The following is a 15,607-nucleotide window of genomic DNA, read 5'->3' as shown; positions in this document are numbered from 1 at the left end:
TTAATATCATTTTATTAATTATATTTACTAATTATATATTATCAATAAATCATATTACTAATTATCAATAAATAGTATATTAATAATTATAATTTTTTGAAAGATTTATATATATATTACATATATATATAATATATATAGTGCATTATAATTTTTATTAATATAAATTATAAATAAATTATTTTAAATAATCAAATCTATAATTAAATAATTAAACAAATATTTAAGTTAAAAAAAATAAAATCTAATTAATATTTAATTTTATCGCTTATGTACATAAAAAAAAAACTTTTGATTTGTATATTGTTAATAGTAGTGTTTGAAGTACTGATACAATAATTTATATATCATATTACTTCAATAAAATATGGCGACGATCAGCTGTCTTCTGTCATAATGACATTCATATTGATAAGCATAAGATTAAATTTTTTAGAAATTATTTAAATAAGATACATTTGTAAACTACAAAACTAAAGTGAAATAGTTTTACGTTATTATATTACTTTTTTGTAAATACAAAAGATTTACAAAAAATAGAAAGCTATTTACTGCTGCTCATCTGAAGTAAGCGGCAAGTGAATGCAGCTGCGTAAAAAAGCAATATGGTGACTAACGAATTAATCAAGTGTTGAGGATAATCAAGAATACAAATGTTTAATAATATTACCAACTTTTGCAATGGATGGTGGTGAAGTTGAGTGATGAACTTAACGTGATTAAAAGCCTTTCAGAGGCTAAAGGGAAGAAAACCATGTGCGATGTATGTGTTGACTTTCACGATCTTCTGCTCTCCTGTAAGCAAAAATGCACAATATTTTCATATTAACCTATTGTACTATCGAGCATATATATAAATTAAATTTTTGTTTTATATCATCATCTAATATCTTAATATAAATAATTCAGAAAAAGAATTACTGTAAAAATTATTTTTATAATTACATTTAATTTTATTCTTTAAAATTTCGTTTATAACATTATAATATATAACCTCATCGTTTATATATGATTTTAAAGCCTATTAATGCACGAATATATTTCAGTATTAAATATATGAAATAATAAAATATTTAAATAAGTTATGTTTTATGAAAATCGTAATTATTATTAAAATAGGATTAAATATTGATATAAAAAAAAAATTATAGTAATATAAGAATGTTTTCTTACATTGATTTAAATTTTGCTTATAAAATTTTATGTATTAAATTTTTATATTCTTTATTTTAATTTATAATTTATATTTAGATGATGAAAAATCATCAAAGGAACAAGATGGATTGGCATCACTTTGTATTTCGGATGTGGATACGACATTACATTATGTTAATCAATGGGTGCAAAGGTCTGATTTCATTTTTGTTTTTATTTAAATTTTTATGTAAACTATATATATATTAAATTTTTAATATAATTGTATTTCTATTTTAAAAATTTCTTTTCATTTATTTTTATAGGCAATGCATGTGTTGTTATCGAGAAATAAAAAATTTTGATCGATTTATAAGATTAACACAAAGTGTTGTATTATGTACATTACAACAATTACAAATTATACAACAAAATGGTCAACAAACAAAAGTATCCAAAGATGAAAAAGAAGAAGAAAAAGCAGATGAAAATAAAATAGAAAATTCTGATTTTGCACAAATAGAAACACAAATAAAACAAAACTGGTCTCAACAAGATAGAGAAAAATTATTTCATCTTCTTTCAAAAATATTTTTATTAAATTTTCCTCTATATATTGCAATGAAACATAGTGGTGCAATTAATCCATTAGCTCCAGTAAAAGTAATAATATATTATAAATAAAGTTAAATAAATTTCTTTAAATTTATAAATTTGTTAAATATATTATATATTTATATATTATTTTTTCATTATTTTGAAGGATGAAGGAGGATATTGTGAACCTCATGACCCAGAAGTGCCAGCTCCTTTAATTAGAGCAGTTTCTATATTTTGTCATCAAGGTGGTTTCAATTTAATGTCTGCTTGTTTTGATATGGAAAATACATTACCTGTTAGTCTTGCTCATTCAATGGTTGCAGTGATTTGTAATTTAAAACTTTGGTTGAATTATGGTAGTGTTATTCAGCTCTTTATACCATTACGCAGTCGTGTTATGAAATATATGTGTCGCTTAGCAGATAAAGAATTACGCACACCAGCAGTTAGAACAATGGCAGGTAAATTTTAAAATAAGTAAAATTAAAACAATTTGATATATATTAATTTTCAATTGTGAATTAATACTTTTTTATTCTTAGATTTCATGTGGAGTGCAGTAAAGGATCCTATTGATGCTGTTTTACCAAGTTTTGATCGTGATGGATTGGATTTAGCATTTAAATATTTTACTAGTACAACTTTAACAATGAGATTAGCAGGAATAGCTCAGATAAATGCTCATATCACTGCATTCAATGAACTTTGCAATAGTGAAACTGTCGCTGAAGTGGAACAAGTGGGCCATGCATTGGCAGCTTGGTTAACAGAAAATAATATAATAGCTCATATATTTGGACCAAATTTGCATGTAGAGGTTATTAAACAAAGTCATATTGTATTAAGTTTCTTAGCTATGGAAGGTAGAATCACATGTTCAGATATGGATACTATGTGGCAAGCTGCACAATTGAAACACTGCGGTCGTCCAGTATATGATTTATTGGCACCCTTAGTAAAACATTTGGCTCCAACTCCAGTTTTACATTTATACTCTTTGTTAGGAAAATTGGAGCCAAAAGATCATACAGAACAAAGTTTATTCCTGGCATCTGCTTTGATAAAATTTATTTGGACAGCAGGTGGTTCAGGTTATCCAAGAGGTTTATCTATAAAAAACAGAGAGATTTTAAGAGGTAATAATGGTATTGGTGGTAGTAGTACTAGTGATCCTAGTGGAATAGATGGAAGCAGTCCAGATGAGGATGAAGAAGAACCTAGTCCTGCACCATCAGAAGGACCATCACCACGAAAACAAGCAAGAGGTGATAGTAGTGATGGGGAAGGTATGCTATATATAATTGAAATTTTTATCTTTAAATTATATGACTTATAACAGAAATATTAACAGGTCCATTTAAAGCAAAAAGTATGGGCACAACAATTGTACAAACAAGTTCAAATGAAGGAGAAGATCCTACAATAGAAAAATCTGAATGTTTTGCTGAATCGATAAAAGATTCTACATGTAATATACAAGATGACATAAAAGAAAAACAGAGTGGATCAGATGCAGAAGCAGATACAGAAAAATCCAATACAGAGGAAACAGTTGCAATTGAAAAAAGAAAGAAAAAAGTATTAAGAAAACGAAAAAAACCTCAAAAACGGTCATTAGTTAATGTAGATAAAACATTAGAAGGTATCGTTAATGAAGAAAATAACATAAAGACTAAAGATTTAATGTTAGATATGAAATATAGGCCGGAAGATGTTTTAAACAGTACTTTAGATACTGGTGGATTAGTTTCTATTGATGATCCAAAAAATATTGATGCATTAGATCGTGTAAAACAACAAGCAATGGCTTTAGATCCAAGTGATCAACAAGTTCCAACAACAGCAACACTTTTAAGAAGAGCTAATAAAAATAAATATATGTCATTAGTAGCACATAATGTAGATCGAGCTCCTGATTCTGCAGATACTTCGCACGATGAAGATGATAGTGATGTAGCTGGTGTTCTTGCAGCAGCAGATGGACCTGGTGCTGTTATATCAGAACTTGCCGGTTTAGTACATGCGACTGGACCTACATTTTTACCTTCAGGATTAGACGAAATGCTTTCAGATGAAGAAGGATCTTATAGTAGTAGAATATCTAATAAAAGTGAAAAAAATATGGCAGATTTTGATGGAGAGGAAAGTGGTTGTGAGGAAGAATTAGCTCAATTAGCTGCGCGTCATTTAACAGCTATACAAATGCAAGCTTATCATCCTCATCATTCTCATCCAACAATGACGATCAGACGCTCTGTTTGTCGTCCTCCACAAGTAAGAAGTATTCGCCAAACAGTAACACGTGTTAGTTCTCAGTTCAATTTGGATACTGTATGTAAAGCTGGAAATACATTATTATGGGATCTTTTGCAAGATGATAAAATTGGTCAATTAGGAGAAGGTTTGGCTTTGGAAGCTGAAAAAGCTTTGTGTAATCTTCTTTGTTTCAATGTTGATCGATTAATACCTATGAAATTTATAGAAGGTTGTTTAGAAAATCTTGCAACTAATCGTTCTGTAGTTGTATCTTTAAGATTATTACCTAAATTACTTGCCAGTTTTCAACAATTTGGTGCAATGGATGCACATACGATAACAACATGGGCTGATCGTGAACGTGGAATGATGAAACACTTCTTTAATAATCTGAAAACATATACTAGTATAGGGCCAAAAAATAGTTTATATTCTCATCAAACGGAAATACAAGTTAGGTTACAATTTTTATCTTCTATTTTTTCACCCTTAGGTTCACCTGATTGCTTTCGTTTAAGTCTCGAACAGGTGGACATATTATGGCAATGTTTATCACAAGATTCTACATGTGCAGATGAATTATTTAGTTGGTTACTTAGTCAAGCAAAATCAACAGAACAACATGCACTTGGAATGGATACACTTAAACATTTATGTATGCGTAAATTACCAAGTTTGCCACCTGAAACTATTAGTATGACAGGCCTCAGTCTTTTTCAACAATTGTGTAATTTAGCTCGTTTAGCTGCTGCACATTTAGACAGACCTTTAAGAGATGTGGATTCAGTTGGTATGGATTTCTTGTGGAGAATTGCATTAAAAGCAAAAAGTACAGATGTCAGTATGGCAGCTATACAATACCTAAATGGATATTATATGTCTAGACAATTAACTCAAGAAGCAGAATTTGTTTCACAATGTATGACTCACCTTGCTGCAGCTAGTGCTGATCTGGAAATAAATGAAGAAGCTAGTTTACGTTGTATACAAAGAGCTTTGTTACTATTAAGAACACATTTAGAAGCATTCCGAAAACGGTATGCATATCATTTACGACGTTGGATACTAGAGGGTAGAGGTGCCGGTAGTCATGTAGCTATGAATACTTCGGAAAAAGGTCAACAATTAAGAATATTTGTACAACCGGCAGGAATTCCTGAAAAAACAAGTTTCACTCTTCTTAGTACTGATTATGTAGCTGATTTAAGAGCTGAAGTTGCTAAATGGTGGGATGATACTCAAAATAATCAAGAAAAATCATCATCCAATATAAATGCAGGTCAAAATAATAGTTCAGTACTAGGTTCTTTACTTACTGATGGGCCAATTAGGATGATTACACAAGGTCAAGAATTAACTATTGATTTTGATGAAAAAACATTGCAAGAAATGGGATTTAAAGATGGTCAATTAGTGTTCATTTCTCCCGGCGCTGGTCGAGGTAATGGTACGGGTAGATGTAATAAACGAGATGTGGATTCACCATCTCTTTTGCCACCACCTCCTCGAGAATCTTTACCGACTTTATTATTATTACGTCCACAATATTTTGAACAATTATTTACGTTAATGAGAACTTTAAGTGCTATGAAAACAATTGTCAAAGGAGGACAAGAAATTCCTCATACAAAAGCTCAAGTACTTTCAAGAAGAGTTTGGGATACATTAACTTTACTACCAACTAGTCCAACCTTACTAAGAGGATTTCAAAAATTAGGAGAAACAACCTTGCTAGAATTATTAGATCCTGCTAGTCCTCAAAAACTAATGTATTCTTTATATATAGTAGAATCATTAAGTAGACGTAATACAACGAATCAATCTTCTGTTGTAAATTGTACATCTACTGCATCTGGTAACGAAGGTGATGCCGATATAGATGATAATCATGAAGACAAAGAAAAAGATATTACTTGGTCCACATTGTTTGTTCAACACGGAGGTTTACGTCATTTATTTGATATTTTTATGTCTGGTTGCTTGGAACAAGGTGATGGTAGTGAATGGCAGCAGGACTGTCTCGCTAGTTTATTAAAACAACTTTGTTATTTGGGTGTTATTAAAGAAGAAAAAAAACGAAGTAAAGCAGATAAATTGCTTGTACCTAAATTGAGCGAAGTGATGCTTTCAATGATGAATGTTGAAGCTGTTATGTCTCGAATAACAAATATATTAAATGAAGCATCTTTACCAAGAGATCCAAATCATTACAAAACAGGACTTTTTGGAAGATCACAAGTTATACATTACACTATGGCTTTATTGGTTTGTTGGGTACACAGTAATGAAACAGTTAAGCAGTATCTTTTTTCATCTTCAGAATCATTTGGAAAAACTTGGTTAAGAAGATTAGTGTTGGAAGATCCTGAACCAGCAGTGAGAAGAGAAGTTTGCACAGCCTTATATAAGTTATGTTTAGGAACCACAGGATTTGAAGATGAAAATTCTATTAATCCCAGTTTGATTGTACCAATGTTAAATACTTTATTGGAACACCTTGTAATTGCTGAAGCAATGCAACCTTCTCATCGAAAACCAGATTTACCATTACATTTACATCCAGTACTTGATGATGGAAAAGAACCATATGGACCTGCCTGTAGAGATTATTTTTGGCTTATTTGTCGATTAGTTGATTCTCTTCCAGAAGAAGCTATTAAAGAAGGTTCAGATGATTCTAATTTAACAATAGATCTTGAAGCTTTAGCAATAAGAGTAATTGATTCACTTTTAAATAGAGATCATCTTGAGACGCGACACAATACAGTGGAAGATGATGGTTTAGTTGGATTATTAAACCTTACTTGCAACATTATGACACATAATCCACCTTGTAAACAAGGGAAAATTGGACAAAATTTATTACATGAAGTATTCGATTTTTTATTTGCATTGCCTAATCCTCGATCAAAACATGTACCAAAATGTAAAAGTCAAGTTTCCAGATCAGCAGCTTTTGATCTTTTAGTCGAACTTGTAAAATCTGCTCCAGATAATTATAGAATTCTTCATGAAAAATTATTAATTCAACATAAACCTGGTCCTCATTCTCCATATCCATGGGATTATTGGCCCCATGAAGATGGACGTTCTGATTGTGGATATGTTGGTTTAACTAATTTAGGTGCTACTTGTTATATGGCTAGTTGTATGCAACATTTGTATATGATGCCACAGGCACGTGTTTCTATATTAGGAGCTGATTGTAATAGAGCAAATAAACACCAACTTACATTAAGAGAATTACAAAGAATGTTTGCTTATCTTTTAGAGTCTGAAAGAAAAGCATATAATCCTCGAAGTTTTTGCCGAGTGTATACTATGAATCATGAACCTCTCAATACTGGAGAACAAAAAGATATGGCTGAATTTTTTATAGACCTTGTATCAAAATTAGAAGAAATGACATCAGATTTAAAAAATTTAGTAAAAACATTATTTTGTGGTGTAATATCTAATAATGTTGTATCATTAGACTGTGAACATGTAAGTAGAACACTAGAAGAATTTTATACTGTACGTTGCCAAGTGGCTGATATGAGAAATCTTTATGAAAGTTTAGATGAAGTTACAGTTAAAGATACTTTGGAGGGTGATAATATGTATACATGTTCACAATGTGGTAAAAAAGCAAGAGCAGAAAAAAGAGCATGTTTTAAAAAATTACCACATATATTGTGTTTTAATACAATGAGATATACATTTAATATGGGAACTATGTCAAAGGAAAAAGTAAATACACATTTTAGTTTTCCATTAAGATTAGATATGTCTGGATATGTTGAGAAAAAACTTATACCACAACATTATCAAGAAGAAAAAAAAGCTTTTGAAAAAAGAAAATCTGAAAGTGATTGTCAATCAGAATTAAACGAAGATGATGGTACAGAAATGGAACATTATCAATATGATTTAATAGGCGTAACAGTTCATACTGGCACAGCTGATGGTGGACATTACTACAGTTTTATTAGAGATCGTACATCTCCTAATAAAGATAAATGGTTTTTATTTAATGATGCAGAAGTTAAGCCATTTGATCCAAATCAAATAGCAGCAGAATGTTTTGGTGGAGAAATGACAAGTAAAACTTATGATTCTGTTACAGATAAATTTATGGATTTTAGTTTTGAAAAAACAAACTCAGCATACATGCTATTTTATGAATGGTGCACTGATCCTGGAGATCAAGCAAAAGAAGAAGAAGCTACTGTTTCAAGTCCAAATGGACGACAATCTTCTTCATTGATTCATAAAAATACTAATAAATTACCACCACTAGAACTAAATAAAGAACTTGAAGATTGGATATGGCAAGATAATATGCATTTTTTACAAGATAAAAATATATTTGAACATACATATTTTACATTTATGTGGCAAATATGTGGATATATACCACAAACATTATTCTCTATACAATCTGATATAACAGAAATGTCAGCAGACCTTTCAACATCATTTTTTATGGAGACTTTTATACATGCCAAGGAAAAACCAACAATGGTGCAATGGGTAGAATTGTTAACAAAACAATTTAATGGTTCAGCTGGTGCATGTGCTAGATTTCTTGAAAAAATGGCTGGAGATTCATGGTGGCCAATTCAAATTCTAGTCAAATGCCCTAATCAAATGGTAAGACAAATGTTCCAAAGGTTATGTATTCATGTGATACAACGTTTGCGCGCTACTCAAGCACCTTTATATCTTCTTTGTGATGAAGAAAATGACGTAAATACTGTTGGCACACGATCATGTGTGACAAGATTTGTAAGAATGCTTTTGTCTCTTATGGAACATGCGAAACAACATTTGAAACACCTTACTGAATATTTCAGTTTTTTATATGAATTTAGTAAAATGGGCGAAGAAGAAACATTATTTCTAATAAGAGTACAAGCTATATCAACTATGATAAATTTTTATCTTGGACATAAAACACACGAATTTGTTGATGCAGTTAGTGAAGAAGAAGAGGAAGAAGAAGTTGTTGCTATGCCAACAGAAAAGTTGAGACCTGCTTCTTTAGACAAAATGATTACCTTAATAGCAACTTTAGTTGAACGTAGTAGAGGATCTGATCATAGGTACAGTTAAAAGTTTTAAAAGTTTTAAAGTTTGTTAATTTTACTTAATATAAAAACTGTATTATATTACATATTATATATTTTTCATATTTTAGATTATCATTGTCTCCAATAGATCTTAGTGCTGTAGCAGGAGGTAAAGGGTTTCCCTTTTTATATCAGCAAACACGAGATGTCATTAATCTTAATCAAACACGAAACTTAATACAATCTTTATGTCGTTGGAATGATAGATTAGCAATACATATTATAACAATGATATTTCAAGCTATAACAAAACATACAGATGTTTGCCAACCATTTTTCAAATTATTGACATTATTAACAGAAAGCTCAGGATTAAGTGGATTGCCATGTATGACTCAATTAATTTTAGGCAGAGTTTGGGAAGCAGCTAGAGTTGCTCCACATGGAGCATTAGAATGGCTAGCTTTAGCTGTTACAAGAAGTAAACTTGCACATGCTTGGGTATTACAAGGATTAGATACATGGTTACAACATTTTTTATTGGAACATTCAAATCAAAGAGTTCGTTCTGCAGCTGCTTTTCTTCTTGTATCATTGGTTCCATCTACTCATTTCAGACAAGGTTATCGCAGTGCTCATAGATTAGGTTTAGGATGCAATACATCTAGAGAATTACAATTATCCCCGGAAGCTACTTTAATTTTGCATAAAATATATACTGCACTTTTACGATTATTGCAACCTGCAAGACATTATATTGATATACAAACTCATGGTACAATGAAACTCACTGCCTATTTTGCATTACTTACATATTGTGTTATTTCTAAAACAGAGAAGTTAATGGTAAGTATTTCATATAATATTAAATTTTAATTAATATTATTATATAATTTTTATTTTCAGTTCGGACAATATTTAAATGATTTATGGACACTTTTTCACCCAAAACTTTCTGAACCTAGCATTCCAGTGCATCATAATAAACAAGCTGTATTACTATTTTGGTATCATGTTTGTTCTGATTGTCCGGAAAATGTTGCTCTTATACTTCATAATCCTCATATAACTAAAAACATTGCATTTAACTATATACTGTATGCATTATTTTATTTAATTTAAAGTTAATATTGCAGAAATAATATGTTTCAGAATAATTTTTAAATTTTATTTAATTTTTAGTGCTGATCATGAAGATCAGGATGTAGTATTATTTAACAGAGTAATGTTACCTGCTTATTATGGTTTATTACGATTATGCTGTCAACAATCACGCACTTTCACGAGGCAATTAGCAGCACATCAAAATATTCAGTGGGCATTCAAAAATATAACACCTCATCCTACTCAATATTCAACTGTAAAATTTTTATTAATTTAGTCTATTTTTAAGTTTATTTTTTTATAAAATTTATATTTAAAAATAAAATTTATTTTTTCTTGCATAGGCTGTGGATGAACTATTTAAATTAATGCAATTGTTAGTTGCAAGACATTCTGATCAAACAGAACAAGAAGAAGCTGAAATTGCATCATTCAGAAGAGGAACTTTATCTTCGTACTTACAAGGATTAGATGGACGATCATGTTGGGCTACACTTATTTCTGCATTTCGGTATAATATATATTTAATAATATTTTTTTTTATTTTTATATATATATTTAATTTAAAATAAAAATTAAAATATTTATATATATATTGGTTTTTGTATTATAATATATATATTTAATCAATTTTTTACAGTATTCTGATTGAATCAGATGATGATCGACTTTACGTTGTGTATAATGGAGGATTAAGTATGGCTCTGGAAGCATTTCATATGTTGCATATCATGTATCATGAAGCCACAGCATGTCATGTTGCTGGTGACTTAGCTGAACTTATAGCCATTATTGTGGAACTTATACGATGTATCAGAACTGCTAGAGATGGACCTGATGCAAGAAATATATTAGCGAATTGTAAAGAATGGCCAGATATTCTACGAAAATTAGCAACATTGTTAAATACATATAATCCTCCAGATATGAGAAATCTTGCTATAGATCTTTTGAAAGAACTTGTAATGCTTGTTCCTGCTGAAGCAATCTCAATTTTAGCACCATTGCTGTCACACTGCCATGCAGCTCTTCAAGAATCTCATGCTGCTGTTCCACCTGGTCCTTATCTTCCAAGAAGATCTACTCCTCCAGGAAAAATGCCTACTCGACCTGCTAGACCAATGGTTCAGATGGCAGTACCACATTCTCAATTAGAAGCATCAAAAGGAGTAGATCCAGAATATGATAATGCTTTACTTGAATTTTATTTACCATATCATGAACTCATTGATGTAATGTGCAGATTAGCAATTAATAACGATTGTATGACAGATACACTAGTTAATCTGAGCGCTATGTTAGGATTTGAAGGTAAATATTATTTGCTATTTAAAATTTGGAAAATAAAATAGTTTATAATAATTATTTGATTACAGGTGTTCCATTACACTTAGCCTTATTTCCTAGATTATGGTTAGATGTTCATGCTGCTACACATATAGACAGAAAACATATTGCATCTCTTCTTTGTTCTTCCTATACAGTGGATTATGTAGATGCTGTGTTATTAGATGAAAGATCGTCGTTAGGGATACCAGCAATTCATGCTTTTCTCAAGACCTTCTTTCCAAAACTTGCTAACCATGTATTGACTGAACAAACTTGCTTACTTATTGACAATTTAGTTAGTTCTATGGTGGCAATGGTGGAAGCAGTAGATATTCAAGCTTCTGCACATAGATTAACGGGAGATTTAAGAGCCTTAGCTCTTGTTTACAATAGCAGTACAAGACTGAAGCCACCAAGTAGTTTGTTACCAGCTTTAGAAACGTTATTGTCTCGAACCAGAGCTATTAAAGTAAAAGAATCTAATCAACAGGAAGTAGAAGCTCCTACGAAAAAACGTAAATTTATGGTGAATGAAAACAATGAAACTAATGATAAAGAATTACATTTACCAATCAAAGAATTTAATGAGCAAAAAAACATTTCTAACATAAACATCGAAGAAAAAGACAAAATAGAAGTAAATGATATGACTTCTTCTGATTCTGGAGATGATAAAACCATATCAAGAAACAATATTCAAGCAGAAAATATTTCTACAAACATCAGTACAATATCTCCAAGTTTAATCGATACTGTGACATCTAATAATTGTACGAATCAATTGCGATGTTCGTTGACTAATGTTTCTTGGTTTGAAATGTTGGAAAAGACGATTCTTGATTTGCAAACAATTGTGCAATTGCAAGCAAAAAATAACTAATTCTCTACATGTTTTGAATGGTGCTTTTATTATAGAAGCATATAATACAGGACTAAGTTTACATATAAATGTGTGATTCTTTAAGATAACAAGACGAAAATTCAAGATCTAAATGGACAAATTTTAGTGCTCTTATGTTATTAAAAAATGATACATATTTACTATATTATTACATATTTCTATATATGTATCAAATGCGATTTATTTTCCAAATGTAGGTAAATAAGATACTGTTGCCTATTTAAGTTATATTTAAAAAGGGAAGAAAAAAAATCATCAATTTGAAGTGAACAATTTTCATTTTATATAATAAATGTTCGTTAGTGTTGTGAGATTATTTATCTCCTGATAATATTCATGTACACTTTTATGTACAATATAAAACTACCCAGTATTCAATAATAGAAGTTGTGAAAAACTTTGTGAAATAATTTAAGAAACACAATTAAAACTTTTGTTAAAATTATAAGTCTTTCCATATTTAATTTTTCGATATAAATTTTTTCCATTCTTTAACATAAATTATAAAATAATAATATTTTGTCAATTTTTTAAATTGTATATTTTCATCATATTTTTAATATATTTATGAATAATTAATTACATAATTAATTATTCTATATATATAAAATTATAAACAATTTCACATTTATTCAACACAACTTTCTAAACTTTACATATATAATTATATTATTACATTTTTTTATGTTTAATGTCCAAATAATCAAAAAAATTTATCATTTAGATAAATAATGTTAATTATTTTGATACATTTATTTCTGATATTGTAAATATGTTTTGTTATATTTTTAAAATAATTTGTTTATTTGAACAAAATTTTTAAAGACATTCATTTATATTTTGGACTGCAATCGTTTTGATTATTGAAGCTATATTTCGCATAATTTTTTGCAAAATTTAATTAAAATATTATTTTATAAAGATAAATTTTAGTATTCATTTAATTTATGTTTTAATTATTTTTCATATTATCATAATAACATTTATAATTATCGCAATTAAAAAGTATTTGAAACATTAGTATAAAATATTTTTTGTTTATATAAGAATTACAAATATCTCACATCACAAATGAACAATTTTATCATTAAATTTCTAAAATATTTTCTAAAATATTTGTTAAAAATCAGCAAAATATTATTTAAATGTAATTTTCTTATAATGTATAACAAACAAACTTGGAAACATATCCATATAAACTTTTATGTATGCGCTTAATTTACATGCACTGCTTTATTATATTTATTATTACTACATATTTTATATATATATATATATATATATATATATATATATATATATATATATATATATACATATATTATTGTCTCTTATTATATATATATATGTATATATATGTATATATATGTATATATATGTATATATATATATATATATATATATAAAAAGCATGCGCTATTAAAGAAAAGAGGAAAATATAAATATATATATTTATTGTTTTTTTTTTACTAATTTGTTACATAAGCAAGTTACTTTATCGCCATTTGTCAAACATTTTTGGGAATTTACGTTCAAGAGATAGTTAATATAATTAAATTTTAATTTTTATCCTTTCAGTAATTTTGTATTATAAAAAACAAATGCGGGCTAGGATTTTTTGAGTTAATCTAATTGCTCAGTAAAATAATATTTCTAACAATAAATTATATATATTTCAAGAAATATATATTTTTTTAAGTATTGGATATTTGATATATTGAAATAAATAAGTTAGTATATCAGAGTTAGTAGATCAATAATTTTGCTAGAAATATTAAATCCCAATTATTTAACAAAATATGTTTCTTAAAATATTTTCATTTTAAATTATTTTATTCAACTCTATAGCCTAATATACAATTTAGATACAAACTCATAATTTATTTTATGTGCTTGATACAGAAATATATACATGTTTTCATCATAGCTTATTATTAGACGATGGCACTAAAGTATAACTTGTCCATATTAAGATTCAAGAATCATCACGTGTATTTTTGATTTCGATATATTAAAATAAGAAATGATTGAAAAGAGAAAGCAATGAATGTTAATAGTAAGATTATATGGTATTCTTGTGCGATATCTTTATTTCTTTATCATCTTAATGTTAATTAATTAATTGATTGATCTTGAGAAGTATTTTGTAGTTTACCTACTTATGAAACATAATTTTAAAAGAATCAAATTAAGGGATTAAATATAATAGCAATTTTATGATAGAATAAGTCTTGATTTTTTGGGTGCATTTTAAAATGAACTACAGATTCTAGAAATGACTACCAAGATTATATGATTAATTAACTTTCGTGACAGTTATTAAGAAATTTAATAAGTATTAATGATAAAAAAAAATGAAAAAATGAAAGTGTAATGATTAAATCAAAGTTTCTTTGCTATTTTCAATTACATTAATATTATTTTTTAAAATCTTCGTCTTTTCAGCGTATTATTCTTTAGTAAATGTAAAATGAAAAACAGACAAAATATGTTCAGTAGTTTTACAAAAATTCAAATGAATAATTGTGTCCATATAATTAATATCGCATAATGTCTCAAATGTATTTCTAATGTTTGACGTACGTATTTGTGATCAAAATACTGTGATTAGTGTTGGTAGATTTATTCGCTGATTGCAACAAACATGAATAACAAGCGTACTATACACGCACATACAGTATAATGAATTTTTCACTAAATCAAGTATTTTTAACTTTTACGTGCTGGCAGTGATTTATTAAGTTCAATAAAATCATAAATATAATCGAAAATAAGCTAAAAAAAAAAAAGAAAAAGAAGAAAAAGAATAAAGAGTGTAAAATCATATAAAATTACATATAAAAAAAGCATTTATATTTACTTTTATTCATTAAAAGCGACAAATGTCTTTGTCTCATGAAACGCGTTTCGATAATCTTCATATTTATAAATAAAAAAAAGAAGTACATGCGATAGACGTTTGTGCTTTTTAATAATTCGGAGATGGTTAAGACTGTATAAAAAATATTTGAGGCGATCTTATAATACTTTTGTCATTTTATTAACCTTCCGAAAATATTAAACTATAATATCAGATTTACATCTTTAGCATGTGTTTACGTTTATGTATTCATTTATATATTTAAGGTGTATAGTTTTTGATCAATAATAAATAAAATCTTTTCATTTTAAATTTTGCATATGAAAATAGTTTTACTATTTTTTAGAATTTCGTTTTGTGCATATACAA

General features: G+C 28.2%; 1 protein-coding gene across 1 annotated transcript; it reads left to right on the top strand.

Annotated features, from left to right (window-relative positions):
* Window positions 1-665: 665 nt before the first annotated feature.
* Window positions 666-15,550, top strand: LOC107997618 (ubiquitin carboxyl-terminal hydrolase 34). Its single transcript, XM_017056350.3, has 12 exons — window positions 666-797; window positions 1,252-1,348; window positions 1,461-1,797; window positions 1,898-2,195; window positions 2,277-3,020; window positions 3,086-9,077; window positions 9,173-9,890; window positions 9,951-10,141; window positions 10,227-10,404; window positions 10,493-10,659; window positions 10,789-11,459; window positions 11,525-15,550. Exons 1-12 carry the CDS (start codon window positions 686-688, stop codon window positions 12,355-12,357), a joined length of 10,338 nt encoding a protein of 3,445 aa, XP_016911839.1. The 5' UTR covers window positions 666-685; the 3' UTR covers window positions 12,358-15,550.
* The last annotated feature ends 57 nt before the right edge of the window (window positions 15,551-15,607 follow it).

Source organism: Apis cerana, linkage group LG5, assembly GCF_029169275.1.
Source record: "Apis cerana isolate GH-2021 linkage group LG5, AcerK_1.0, whole genome shotgun sequence".
Classification (NCBI taxonomy): domain Eukaryota; kingdom Metazoa; phylum Arthropoda; class Insecta; order Hymenoptera; family Apidae; genus Apis; species Apis cerana.
This window is presented reverse-complemented; position numbering and strand designations above follow the sequence as displayed.

Bases quoted from the DNA above. Each gene is read 5' to 3' on its own strand.
- LOC107997618 (XM_017056350.3), top strand. From the start codon at position 686: ATGGTGGTGAAGTTGAGTGATGAACTTAACGTGATTAAAAGCCTTTCA. The intron at 798-1,251 runs GTAAGCAAAAAT...ATTTATATTTAG, and splicing joins TCACGATCTTCTGCTCTCCT to ATGATGAAAAATCATCAAAG. The intron at 3,021-3,085 runs GTATGCTATATA...AAATATTAACAG, and splicing joins TGATAGTAGTGATGGGGAAG to GTCCATTTAAAGCAAAAAGT.